Source organism: Bos mutus, chromosome 22, assembly GCF_027580195.1.
Source record: "Bos mutus isolate GX-2022 chromosome 22, NWIPB_WYAK_1.1, whole genome shotgun sequence".
Taxonomy (NCBI): domain Eukaryota; kingdom Metazoa; phylum Chordata; class Mammalia; order Artiodactyla; family Bovidae; genus Bos; species Bos mutus.
Genome location: NC_091638.1, coordinates 14,743,624 through 14,757,616, shown reverse-complemented (window position 1 = coordinate 14,757,616; position 13,993 = coordinate 14,743,624). Strand labels below are relative to the sequence as shown.

General features: G+C 47.5%; 1 protein-coding gene across 6 annotated transcripts in view; it reads right to left on the bottom strand.

The window, feature by feature from the left end:
• Window positions 1–933: 933 nt before the first annotated feature.
• TRAK1 (trafficking kinesin protein 1) overlaps window positions 934–13,993 on the bottom strand; it is a 101,171-nt gene continuing 88,111 nt past the window's right edge. For 4 of the 6 annotated variants that reach the window (XM_070359274.1, XM_070359270.1, XM_070359271.1 and 1 more), the window contains exons 15-16: window positions 6,783–6,885; window positions 934–3,772 (exon numbers count right to left, since the gene is read on the bottom strand). In XM_070359274.1, the coding sequence (XP_070215375.1) occupies window positions 2,974–3,772; window positions 6,783–6,885 (902 nt within the window). In that variant the 3' untranslated portion in view covers window positions 934–2,973. Of the gene's footprint in view, window positions 3,773–4,889; window positions 5,663–5,899; window positions 5,991–6,782; window positions 6,886–13,993 lie in introns of those variants that run through there. The other 2 variants (XM_070359275.1, XM_070359276.1) reach the window with 2 other exon arrangements.

The following is a 13,993-nucleotide window of genomic DNA, read 5'->3' as shown; positions in this document are numbered from 1 at the left end:
TAGTAGCTGCTCTCTCTGCACTAATGCTCCTGTGCCAGAGCTCACATGGTCGATTCAAATACCACCTCCTTGGACAGGCCTTACCTGACTGCCCAAAGCAGCCACCTAGTCCCTCAGATCAGCCTATTTCAATTCTCTGTACAGCCCTTATTATGCCATGTTTGGTCATCTCTTCCCTGTTCAAAGACTGTATGTATGCTCCATGAGAGAAATCAACCACTTATCACCGTGTCCACACTACCTTGAACAGTGCCTGGTCCATCACAGATGTTCAAAATGTATTTCCTCAGCTCAGTAACCTAAGGGATTTCCCATTTACAGGTTGAAAAAATGGAAGACCCAAAGAGAAGTGGCTTACCCAAGGTCACAGCACTATTAAATGGTAGCACTTGACTGAAATCCATGCCACTGGAACCACCAACACTATGTTTGCTTGGGTCACTTCACTGCTTCCACACGTTTAAGTGGCAGTAAGTTTTGTCATTTTCTTCTCCATCTAGTGATCCTCCACTGTCCTTGGTTTTTAAATCTCAACCAAGTCCTATGGAAGGCAATTTGACAACATCTATTTGGGAATTTATTCTATAGGTAAGTTCATGTGTGTGGAAAATTACATATACGCAATATTTTTTCATTTCAGTGTTGTGATAGTGAAAGTTTAGAATTAATTTAAAGGTTCATGGGGGTGTACATGTATTCACAGTGGGCATGTACACGACAGAGTAGTATATAGCCCTGAAAAGTGAGAGAGTGCTTCCAGCTCTGACTAGAAGTTTGTCTAAGGGAAAGTATTACATTAAAAGAAAGGCGGGATACAACAGAAGTATATGTCTTTCATTTAAGTTCCCCCAAGAGCTGAATCCCTCATGTCTTTCAGAGATCAACTCCTCAATGCAAAGAACAAAATACAAATCAGTAGCAGTGTGGTTTCCATCATTTGATCTTATTTTATTGGTATTCATCAGCAAATAAAATTTTATTGTTGATTTTGGATGCATTACAACACACTTTTTGGTAGTGGTTGCACAATGTTGATCATTTATTAACTATACTAAATACTGCAACCTCTCAATTGCTGAATTTTACATGGGTATTTCCTTTGTGATGATGGGTGGCTCCTCTCTCTGAATACATAAAATGGTCCATTCCATCCATGGTTTTCATATTCCTTTGTTATTCTACCTACTGCTTTAAAATACATTCAAATAAAAAGATATAAGTTCCGTGCAGTGAGTGCACACATACCACAGAGAGGAGAGTTGAAAACATAATTAACCAACACCCTCGTGTTCAGAGAATAAATAGTCTGAAATCATGGGACTGAAGCTTGCTCCTGGGAACTTTCTCAAAGTATCTTCTGTGGACAAAAGTTCACACTCACTCAATTGAAGGATACATCTTTTGCCAAGGGGGTGGAAGAAAAAGGGAATGGGGGGTGCAAAATGATGATTTTACTTGCATATGATGTTATCCTTCCATAAACATCTGGAACAAATGGCCACAGAGCACCATGATGTACAGTCCCCAGCTCAGAATAAATAAATGGTCTGCTTGGACTGGAAAGCCACAGACACACTGTGACCAAGCTGGATAGGACAGAGAATGTTTAAAATATAGCACACACAAACAATAAATAAAAGTTTGAAACTTGGTGGATGACAGGGATGGGACCAGGCTCCCTGTTTGTTCATGGTTCTTCTCACAACACCTCTACCTTTTCCTAACGATAAAAAGTGGCACAAGGACACGAAGGGCTTTTCTGGGACCGCTCTTTTCTGAAACAAGAGGGCAAAACATGTGGATATTGAATGGCTGCAGCAGAAGACCACAGATGTGAGAATACGCTCAAGGGTGTCGGGTCTAGAGTAAAGACCAGAACTAGCGGACCTCCAAAGCCTTGTTTCTCTGTGAACTGGTTTGGTGTTACCTTTGGCCGTGTTTCTACTCTTTCACTGTTGACAAGTTTCATTCACCACCTTTCTCCTGACCCCTTTGCCTTAAGGTCCTATTGTTAAAGTCACGTTGGCTCTGGTTTTAATCAATTGGTTGTGACACTGGGTCCCAGAAATAAGCTGCTATCTCACTAGCTGCTTGGTGTGTCCGAAACTTGTATTTTGGTGTCACAGAACCATAGAGAGAACATTTTACTGCGACTTCCCATCTAGTACCATTACTTCCCTGCATATATTAAAAAAAAAAAAAAGGAAAAAGTAAATCACACAGAACACACAGGGGCTGCCAAACGGTGCAGCAGGAGTGTAAATACATTCTCTTTCAGGTCAGACATCTGGCCTGACAGTGGATTACAAAACATGGAAGGATGACTTCGCATTGAAGGCATGAGAAGAAAAAGTCACAGGTCAAAAAAAAGAAGCGACCGTCCGTTGGGGCCGAGCAGTGAAGGTCTTAAAGAAGCTGGGGCCCCAGAAGGAAAGAACAACTAACTCTTCCATCGTGAAAGCTACGGCAACTGCACGTGGCTGCGGACGGAGGCCCCTTACGCTCTTACGGGCGGGAGAGGCGAGGTGCCCAGTGACGCCAGCGCGGCAGAACCACTGTGCCACCTGACAGCTCAGGAAGTGTGGCTCTGGAAGGCAGCCACAAATTCACTGGTTTCCTATCCATGGGATAAGAACACACTTGGGGGTTTCAGTGCTTCTCAAAGGAAAGAAGGAAAGACACCCGGCTGCTCCTGCCCTCGGCCGCCAGCATAGGCTAGGTCCTCAAGAGTGATGTCGCTGCTGGGGCGCTTCCTGCAGGATCTGAAGGAAGGGCAGGGCAGATACAGGTTTCCAAGTCCTATGTACACATTTTACAGAGTCTCCACTCTGCCCCCATTAGGCACGAGGTTGATTTGTCTAGCTCAGGAGGGGATGGACAGAGGAGGGCAGAGGGAGCGTGCGCAGGGCAGGGGGAGGAGAGGGAGGCGGGAGCCAGCCTGGTCTCCTCTAGGGGAAGGGCCTCTTCCCAGCCTCACCGTAAGCTAGTTTGTTTGGGGAGCTTAGCACCCATCAAGATGCCCGAGGTGAGTGTCACAGGGGCTTTCATCTGCATGCTGGACCCCACCATGGTGGGGAAGCTGCGGTTCCGTCGGATGCCACTGTTGAGCTGGAGCCCACCGATGGCACTGGTGACAGTAGGGCATCCGAGGGGCAGGCCTTCGGGTACCAGGCCTCTGGGGACAAGGGCCTGCGCAGGGCCTGGGGGCCCACAGAGGAGAGGTCCCTGGTCCTCAGTCAAGGTGGGGACATGGGCTCGCCCTGAGTTCACCACTTTGGCCACGCCAAACCTCCTGACTTTGTCCACGAGGTTGAGGTTGGAGACAGACACGTCAGTCTGGCTTTCACTGCTCCGGACCACCTTCTTCTCCCTCACCTCCCTCAGGATGGAGCTGGCTGGCTTGGAAGCCAGGAAGTTGTCGTAGGGAGGGCTTGTGCACTTGAACTCGAAGGAAGGTGGAGAAGATGTGGGCGTCTGCATAGGCGAGTTGGGTGGTGTGGAGGGGATCACTGCCATCCTGGGGGTATAGGAGTGCAGGAGGGTGCCCCGACCGGCCCTGTCCCAGCTCTGGGGGTCATACACAGCCGCGGAAATGCCCCGCTCCTTCAGCAGCCACACCAGCCCCAGGGACGTGCTCATGGTGGTCGTGGACTCACGGACGTTAGTGAAGGATTCGGCCAGGCTCAGTCTCCGGGGAGTGCACGGCGTGGCCACTGGTGTGGATTTCAAGTGGCTGGCGCTGCCACAAGCCGGAGTCGGGGCCGAGTTAAGGCTGATAAGAAAACACAACAGGTCACTGATCAGAAAATGCCCAGGAAAACCAAGGAAAGGGTCCGGGCCAGCCTCCTGCAGGGGCGCAGGGCAGGCCTGGGACATACTGAGGGGACTCCTCCAACCCAGGTTCCCTGGATGCCTCTTTTCATGTCTGATCCTCCCTCTCATCTGTAGAGGCCGTGGAGTCTCTGAATTGGGGGGGCTGGTTTACATCAATAGGAAGCTGCACGTGATTCCCTTCTCTCAGCCCTAGAGGGTGAGTACAACTGTTGGCTTTGCAAGTGAGGAAATTAGGCTCAGATTAGGTGACTTACTCAACATCACACTCAGCTACTCAGTGGAAGATCCTGGATTCGAACCCAAGTCTGAGTGACCCCAAAGATAAGACAGGAAGCCCTGCAGCAGAGAGGCGCTCTGTCTCTACCAATTTCCTCAAATTTCTGCACTCCTTCCCAGTACCCATTTCCTTGAGGTAAGATGTTAACCAGGGCTCTGCGGTATGAGTTGATTCTGGGTGTGGCTGAAGCAGGTGGAGAGGGCCCCTGGGCAATGGGGAGACTGAGGCTTGAAGGTGCACATCAAGTCAGCAGCAGATCCCAGGCTCCTGACTCCCACTACAGTGCTGTTTCCTCTGCACCCTGCTGCCCTTCAGTACTCTTCCTGCGGGTGCTGAAGTCCACTTTGATGAGTGGAGATAGGGGGACAGATGATACATGTCATGTATCATCAGATCTTCATCTAAAGAGCCACCTAGAAAAAGGCCCACTGGGTGGTGAAACCTGGTTACTAAAGGGAAAGTGGAGAGATTCTTCTGTCCACTTACATATGACTGAGGGCCCACTAGATTCTAGAAGCTGGGATTCAGCAGTAAGGAGAATCAAGGCAGAAAGTGTAACAAAAGGGCAGCAGTGGGAAATGCATTGCTGTCTGCCTGGAAACCAGAAGGGTCCCTCTTTTCACAACTGCTACAGGGATGGAGTGAGGCACCCCCCGACCCCAGGCACAGAGCCCCTAAGCTGTTGCTGGATGAGCAACTGAGGGGCACAGAAACATCCCTTCTGACGGTCTCATAAGACCTGCCCTGGCACCTACCTAAGGACGCAGCAGGGGCTTCGGGTGCCCCTGGGAACAGGCAGCTGGGTGGTCCCCAGTAACTCGGGGATAGAGCCCTCTCTCCCCAGCCTGGCAAGGGACGGGCCACATACCCTGGACAAAGCACCAACTTAGGGAAAGGGGAGGGAGGGGACAGGCTCTGGGGCAGATCCCCAGAATGAGTAGAGCAGGGACTCCTCCTGTGGGAGGACAGGTCAAAAGCCAAGTACAAGTTGCAGCATCATTTGGCTCCACACTCAAGTGACCTCACTGCTGGTCAGTCTATACATGGTAAGGAACCCAGAATAGGCCCGTCTCACACAAGCTTAGGAGTGGGGATGCTGGTGGGTGGGGAGCACTCAGAGGAACATGGGATTAGAAACCACAGCAGATCCTGAAGCTTAAAAGGTGGGTCTTCAAAAGGCACAGGTGGATTTCCACAAAACTGATCTACAAGCAATCGAGGGTGGAAAAAATCTGTACTTGGTCACAGAACCACTTCTAGAGAGATTTTCCATTTTTGTTTCAGGCTGCCATTCTTTCAAACTCAGGCAAAAAGCCTTCTCCTGCTACTTACTTCTCAGGCTTTTTCATCCCTGATGAGGCCATAAGGACTTAGAGAAGAAGGCAGGGGTGCAGTGTTGAGTCCTACAGCTGCCATCAGAAGAGTGCCAGGGCACCAGCCTCTCCCAAGGGGAAGCTCTGTCCATTGCTTTTCAACACAATCTCTTCAAACATAAAGCTGGGGGATGGGGAAGCCAGGTTCTCCAGAGGCAGGAAGGGAGATGGAGACAAGCTAAAATTTAGAGATCCCCTTCTGGTAAGAACCTTGGTTAGACCTGTATTAGTGTTGGCACTTGGCTTGACTGGGGTGTTTAGACAGGTTAGGGGTATCTGCTGTCAAGGCCGAATTAGCCAGGCACAACCACAGAGACACATCCACGCCCACGTTGCGGGTTAGTGGCGGCCACACGTGCACACACAGCTCCTTCACAGGGCCCTGCCAGGCAGGCCCTGCTGGCGGTGTGCTCACCCCCTGCCTTGCCTGTGGGCTCACTCTCTGCCCTACATCTGCTCTCAGCTCAACAGGGCCTGGGGCTGCTTCGTCGTCCTCCTCACATGACCTGTGGAGAATTATTCATAGTTGAAGGTGCTCCTTGGGGTGGCTGCTCCCTCCGAGCTGGCCCAACTCGCCTCCCTCCTGTGAGATACTTTCCACTCATCCTGGCACCTCGCACCACAGAGAAAATGGCTGAGGGGGGTCACACCACCATGTTGTGGGAGACCATTTTCCCTTTCACCAGAAGCTCTGGGAAGCCTGAAATCCAGTCAAACAGACCCTTCCCCCAACCCTGCCAAGGCCACACAAATCCTCTCGTCAGATGGTGCTAACTTCTATCACTTCTTGGAGGCATCCAAGGGAAATGGACCACATCAAGCATGTGGTTCTGTTCAAGTTTTATCATTTCGGCTGTTACAGTGTGGCTGTGATGCATACATGGTTCCTGAGACCATTTCCAGGGGCATAAGGGCTACCACAGGGTTCAGTAACTCCATTCTGTGAAAGAACATGTTCTACTGGCAAATTTGGGGGCAAAAAGCCAACAGACTTGGCCTTAGAGCCTGCGGTAGTGCCCTGAACTTCAGCTGGTTGAGGCAGGGCCTAAGAATCTTTCATGGCCAATACGAAAGCAACTTAAAGTGGGTCCAGGTCTCTCTATTCTGTGCTGGCTATGAATCAATAGGGGTCTTGATTCAAAAAAAGAGATGGGACTTGAACAGGTGAGAGATGCTTCCACTGGCTGGAGTTGGTTTTGAACAACCCTCTTGCTACTTCAGCTTTCCTTGACATTAAGTCTCGCAGGGAGTGTTCCCACCTCACCCCACCCTGCCCACCCCACGGCTGGGTCCCTTACCTTGGTGTGACCCGCGTGAGCTCGTCTGAAGGATGCAGGATGCGACAGGTGGTGAAGGTGAAGGTGGAGTTGGTCTGTGACATGCACTTCCCAGGGTGGTGGGCTAAATTGGGGGGAGGGGAGGAACAAAATATAGTCCTTGCATCCAAGTACACCCACGAGAAAAGTCAGAGTCCCGCATGGCCCTCGACAGATGCAAGAAGCGATGAGCTACCTTGTAAACTGGATCTGGGCGAGGAAGGTGAAACACGAATGTTCTGGGTCGAAGGTGGTCCCTCAAAAACAACCACACTTTTGAGCACTGGCATGCAGAGCATCGAATTCCAGCTTCCAACCCAATCCAGACAGGGTTTCCCATCAGCGTTCTTTGGCCAGTAGTGGATCCAGTTTGAAGGGCCAAAGGGCCCTTGGGGCTAAATTTGGGTTCCCTCCTCAGAGATTTGAACCGGCTTTCTTCTTTTGTTGCTTTACTTTTCATTGGCAGATAGGTGCCAAGCTCTGCCAAGGGGAGGGGAGAGGTGCAGGGCAGGGAGAGGCACTTGCACCTAGAAACAGGGCAAGGCTCATGGGCTCCCTTTTCAGTTTACACAAAAAGGGGCTTGAGGAAGCTGGCTCCACTACTGCCTATCTGTGGTCGGCAGGGAGGGAGATGGGGCCTCAGCTGCCTCAGCAACAACGTTGCTGGCAAAAGTCCCAGGGCCCAGACTCTCTGCCAGGACTGGGCTGGTACACAGCACTATAAGCAGCACCAGTTCCCCTGAGCTGCTTTCTTGCCATTTCTAGGATGGCTGGTTTCTGATGAAAATGAGTATGTTGTCCTCAACTTATTTCCTTTGAAAGCTCCAAAGAGTTGTTAAGGCAGCTGAAGACTAGGATCTGGAGCAAAGTAAATCACAGAAGCTTTAGGACCATGCATCAGAAAACCGCAGGTAAGAAGTAGGAATAGAGTCTACAGGAGATATCATGATTGTAGAGGTCATCCTCATTCATAACTCAAATGCAAAAGAAAAAAAAAAAATGTTGCTCCCAATAGCATGCATGGTGAGGTCTAGGGTCATCCCCTCCTCCCCACCAACTCCACCCCTGCAGCCTCTCAGCCCCCAGAGACCTCCTGGGAGAAAAATGATTAGGATATTGGAGGCCATGAGCACGCTGAAGATTCAAAAGTCTGGAACTAGAATCTTCTAGCTCTTTATGGCAAGTTTTCTCTTGGATTTGACAAAAAGGAAATCAAACCAGAAGAGATCAGTGCCCCAAACCTACAGATCCACACACAGGTGACTGTGTCTTTAAAAAAGAAAAAGGAAAAACAAGAAACTAGATGAAATAAAAAAAATATTGGAGACACGCAAATTGAAGGCAGGCAGGACAAAGCCAAAGCACAAAAATGGTGGCAGTGACTCAGGAGCTGTGCAAGACTGGTTTGCCCTGATGACTGTGGTCCAAGTCATCTCTGTGTGTCAAGGAAGGCTCTGATAGCCGCTGGCATGGCAGCCAGCACCACAGCCACGAGAGCAAACTCTCAGCCTCAAGGAGCTCCAGGCAAAGCAGGAGGGGTGTGGGAAACACATGTAAAAATAGCCTTTATGCATCTTTGTTTCTCAATCAAAAAAGTAATGGTTTAGGAACTCAGATAACTGAAAAATGACTGTGAGCAAAACAAAAACGGAAGAAACTATGAAGAAAAGGCAACCGACCAATCACGATTCTCTGACTGCAATAAAGTCTGGAAACAAAAGCAACAGAAAACCTGAGAAAAGCATCCCAAATAACAGGCATGATGGGTTATTTGGGAGGGAGGGAAAAAAAATGCAGTAAGTAGAAGTAATTAGGACAGAACAGTTATAAGAGAGAGAACATTTTTAAAAAAATCAAACAAAAGCGAGGCTGGATTTAAACTTAGAAGCATACTCCATTTAAACGCATGGCCAGAATATCAAATCAAAAGGTCACACACATTCACCTCCTCCTCCACCCCATTACGTATTGGATCTTCAATCACAACAGCTAGTGTGAGATGGGACATTTTAGACACTGTTGCATCAGCAGAAGCAAAACCCATCTTATGCAAATGGGTTTTGGGAAGAGGAAAAGGCTGCTAAAATTCAGAGGTCATCATTCCCCCGAAGCGATGGACAGCTTGAGAAGACTGAGGTAAATCAACAAGAATCAAAAGTGCCAAAGCCAGAGGTTCAGCCCTTCTGCAATACCACTGGGACGCCTGGACCCGCCAGCTCTCTGAGTCACCACTGCCCGCCGGGCCGCTGCAGCGTCTCCCTTCCTTGGGACACAACACAGAGAGAGTGAGTCGCCACAGAGCCGTCAGGGGCTGATTCCTACAGTTCTGTGTACAGGAGAGAGCAAATTCCCAAAGCAGGAGGTGCTAACAGAGTCTTCAGGGCAGAGAGCAGGGGCTCAGGGAGAAGGCCCAGGCCCTATTGCACCCCAAAGCCCTGCCTTAGGTGCTGTGAGTTCACCTTGTGCTGTTCACATGAGGCCTCCAAGGACGGGGTTTCCTGGATTTAATGCTCTGACTTCCTACTTAAATCCTCCTTCTTTTTCTCAATCTGATTGGAGGACCGCAGTGTTGTGAGCTAGAAGTACAAACACTGACAAATACTTTCATCAAGTATTTTATTTAGGAATGAACTTGCATTTCTCCCCCTCTCCTCCCCCAAGCCCCTAATTCTTTATTATTTTTATTTGTTCTTCCTCCTCCAGGTTCTGAAACTGGTACAAAATCCTAATCTATTAAAGCGAACTTTTATACTTAGTTAATCCTTGATTATTCAAGATTGTCTCTGCATGAATTTTTCTGGGGAAAAAAAGTTCTGTGATGAGTCCATGTGGGAACAACTCCATAAACCTTTGTTTGCCCTGTGCTTCATCATTAACATAAATGCTGTTTGGGACTAATGTAGCTTTACCAGGTGTTTTTCTCTGAGGATTAGGGAAACAAAGGCAGTTTCAGATACAGCAGAACCGCTTTTTATCTTTTCTTTTTTTAAAAAAAGATGAAAGTGATTTTAAATTACACAGTGTTACAAGATGACATTTGAAAGCCCTTAGTACCAGGCTTAACATGGGCCTGTAACTCTCTTTCTCTGCTTCTTAAGCATTTCTTCTACACAACCCCATCTACAGTTTGAAAGACCCATGAGTCCCCAATGCAGACATTCAGCCCATTGGTTCTGGGAAGGTTTCTAGCACAGAGACTGAAAACCACATCACAAGATCTTATTCTGGCTTCTGTACAACTTTTGGTTCCTGCAAAACTTAAAAAAATGAAAAGTTAAGTTGACCCACCGCAACACGTTGTCTACTCTCTGTTTCATCTAAAGAGTGACTTAACAGAGGAATAATCTCATGGTGTGGCAGACAGAACCAGAAATTCTTTCAAGTGGCTTCTGGGGTATCTTCAGGAGATAAAGTGACTTTTTGGAATGCTATTAAAAAGTCAAAAGTGCAAATGTAAAAATCTCTTTGGAGTCTTAAGATGCCAACAGAGCTGGATCCCATTCCCTCTTGCCTTCTTGTCTGTCCTGTGGCAACCACCGACACGTGTGGGGAGCTGGCCTGGCTAAGTTGCCCCAAGTTCATCCAGCTGGTGCTCCTGGAGCCAGTTTAAAGGTGTACTTCTCCAGGGCATCACTAGGTGGTGCAACTGGACAACAAACCTGAAACTCAGTTCCCGCCCACGTGCTCCCTCAAGGGCCCTTCACTTTAGAAAAGGCTGAGTGCAAATATCCGCTCAGCAGTCCACGTGGGTGCCCCTCCCAGCACTAGAGCACCCTCCTGTGGTTTTCAGAGATGAGGATCCTAGAGAAAGCTTTCAGAGAGCAGGCTTATTCTGGAAATTTTAAGTAGGGTTGACTCCATGCTGTTTGAGACAAGTCAATAAAGCAATTCTTCATTCATTTTTCCATTTCAGGCTGCCCTGGCCTGTTTTGCTGTTGTGTAGTATATACTTTGATGCAAGAGCACAGGACTTCCTTAACATCTCCTAATACAGGGGTGCGAGCAGATCCTGGTTCTGTCCACCATGACCAAACTCCTCTAACTGCTATACACCAGAGCAAGGTTGAAAAGTCTGGCCATCTGAGTGGGAACTCCCTCAGCTCTCTAGGCAGAGACAAGAAGGAACATTCCCAGACCCAACGGTCTGTGAATTGAATGTACCAGACTTTTCCTTTCAGATTCCTCAGGTCTCAATGGCCAACGTTCCCTCACAAGCCCCTTTGGTTCCTGCTTCCCCAGTGGGACTGACCAGTGTGAGAGAATGCCCAATGGAGGCTTTGTTCACACCAGCCCCGCCCCAGAGGAGGCTGGAGTGACACTCAGTTCCTTAATCGTCTGCTTCTTTCAGCTGTTCCCTTCCCTTCAAGTAACTCGCCTGAGCAGAGCCTGTGCCTGTGTCACAAATAAGAAAGCTACAAAGGAAGCTAGTTCTTGGCTTTTGCTTCTGAGGGGCCGAAGACCTGTACCTTCAGGGATTTCCAAGGGTACTTTTGACCAAATGAGATTTTTACTTTCAACACTTACTTTAGGACCTCAGCCCCATAGATAATACAGCTCTACTGCAGAACCACTGCCAGGTAGGCTGCCATGATGTGTAGGAGTCTGTTTTAGGAATTTCTCCCACTGGAAATGGTCTCCATGTGTATGAGTATTAAATAAGCTGACCTTTACTTTCTTATATGTTGCTTTAATCCTGCCTCTGTCTTCCCTTTAAGAATCAAGGCATCCAGGTAATTCAACTGGACTGTCCATCCAAACCACCATCTGCTGACCTAACTGTGTGATTTTAAACTCTAATCTTTAACCTTTACCACATGCAGGCTCTTCGCTACACACAAATACCTAAAATTCGAAACACTGACGGTATGAGATTATTTCTGATAAAAGTACACTTTATGAATTAAAACAAAATATGTTACTGAAATAAAGTAAAACTAATAATCTAAAAGTTGTTTATCATAATCCATTTTAATCATCTAAATTATTTACATATATAACAAGGATTCATCCTTTTTAAAGACATGGGATTATAAAAATCAAATAATGATACAATAATACATTAAAATATATTAATAAATATTTTTCAGCACTCAAAATGTTTTCTCCATGAGAAAGCAGGCTCCAGACAAAACTGCCTAATACACAAGTTTTCCCAATTTCCTCCCATAATACCAGTTGTTAGAAAAGAAAGGTTAACCACCTTCTGTCTTCAAAGGTTCTGCCTACTAAGTCTTCCCAGGCAGATGGCAGCTCCTGGAATTGTGCTGTTTGGCAACAGGAAAGGGGAGACCAAGGCAGAGAGCAGGCCAGCCTGAGTACAAATCCCAAGACGGAGGATGCCCCAGGCCTCCCCGTGGAAGCTTATCTGTCTGCCCATGACTCCACGATTATGTGCATAATGTCACTCAGGGTCCCTGGGCTGATTTACACCGAGTGATGTGCTTCTTACGTTCCAAGAATCAAAATGGTCCCATCATTCCCCACAGGGGAAAAACAGCCAAATCATTAGCCAAGCCTTTCCCTCCTGCACAGAACTTTTGACACACCTTACTCTGAAAACAATCTCAGAAGAACCCTTGTCTAGATGATCAGACCTTCTCTAAATTCCCTTCAGCAATCTCATTCTTTTTGGCCGCACACTTCCAATGTGACCCCTCTACAGTTTCCACTGGCGGTTTGTGTGCTCTTCTCAAGAGGTGTTGGGATGGATTTGTTCCAGGTTTGAGGAAGGAGGGAAGAAGCAACAGACATGCCTTTGTGTGTGGTTAGGAAAGTGGTCAGGACTTAGCTCCTCATACCTGGTCCCCTTGCCCTCGCTGCTCTCAGAGGGATATTCTTAGCTGACTTGATAAGCTTTATTCCTTCTCTACAATTTTTCAAAGATGAACCTAATGGTGCTTCTTTAAACTCACAGCATTCACTTCTGTTTCACCTGTCAGGCTGCAGGGAGGGGTCACCACACTTGACACAATGCCTGCCACTTCAGTCACAGAATCAGCAGACACAGCGTCTCCTACACCACTGTCTGCTTTCCAGAAGGGCACCAATGCTGATGACAAAAGGAGGTAACAATACCTAAGCTGGTTTCCTCTTTGTGAGAAGATTCTAAATAATGAACATTTTCATTCCATTGCAAGCTTAATCTGGTAACTTAATGGCTAAAAGATAAAAATATACCTAGGTGTTAAACAATCTTTTTACTTGATGATACCTAAAGTTTATGTCAAAGGAAAAAAAAAATTTTAAAAAGAGTCCCTTGGCCACAGGTGTGTGAACTTACCCAGGGGATGGGAGACACCACCATGAACCTCAGCTCTCACCTGCTCTGTACTATAAGTGGAGTGTTGAACCTTCCATGAATGAAAATTGTCAGTCACAAAGATGAATGTGCTCTTCTCAAACCTGGTGACTTGGAAATGTCATTAGAATGATGACATTGGGTTAATTCTTCTTTATCTGGGTCTCTCCCCCTCAGCCCAAGCAATGAGGAGGTCCAGGAAGTCTGGGTAAATAGTAACCCATGTGATCCTGTGATCCCAGGGCCCCCGAGCACAAAGCTTTGCATCCCAGTGACCCCTAGGATGTGTAATTCTGCAAACTCATGGTCATAACTTTAATACTGGGGGTGGGGGAGTGGGTGGGGAGAACACAGAGATCAGGCACAGCTCTTTTTCCAGATTCATCTAGAATTCTCTCTCTAAAAAAGCTTACTAACATCCTCTTAGGGTTTGCTGGATTAAGGAGAATTGCTAAAGCACTTTTAAAAAATCCATTTTGAACACATGTATTAGCTGGAACGAAAACACACGTATCTTCACTACAGTTAGGAAATGGACAGGCTGATCTCTGAAGTGCTGTCTGAAATCCTGAACACTTTCTGGGCTTCTTCCAATTTTAATATATCATGCAGGTAACACATTCTCTCATTAACCTTTTGAACATTCCAGCACTCAAAATTTCCCCTAAAATTGCCCAGCTCAGCTCAGTTTGGAGGTCATCAGGGGACTCGAGAAGCTGCCCCTTAGACGTGGGAAGCAACCCAGAACAGAAATGGGGAGCTGATGCTCAGGACTGAGGGGGAATGACGGGGCAATAATCCACTTCTTTTTAGCAGCCTTTCCTGCTCCCCTTTAAGAGCCTGCTGGGCCATGCACCTCCAAGATGGGCGAGGAGCCGCACCCATTTGTTACAAA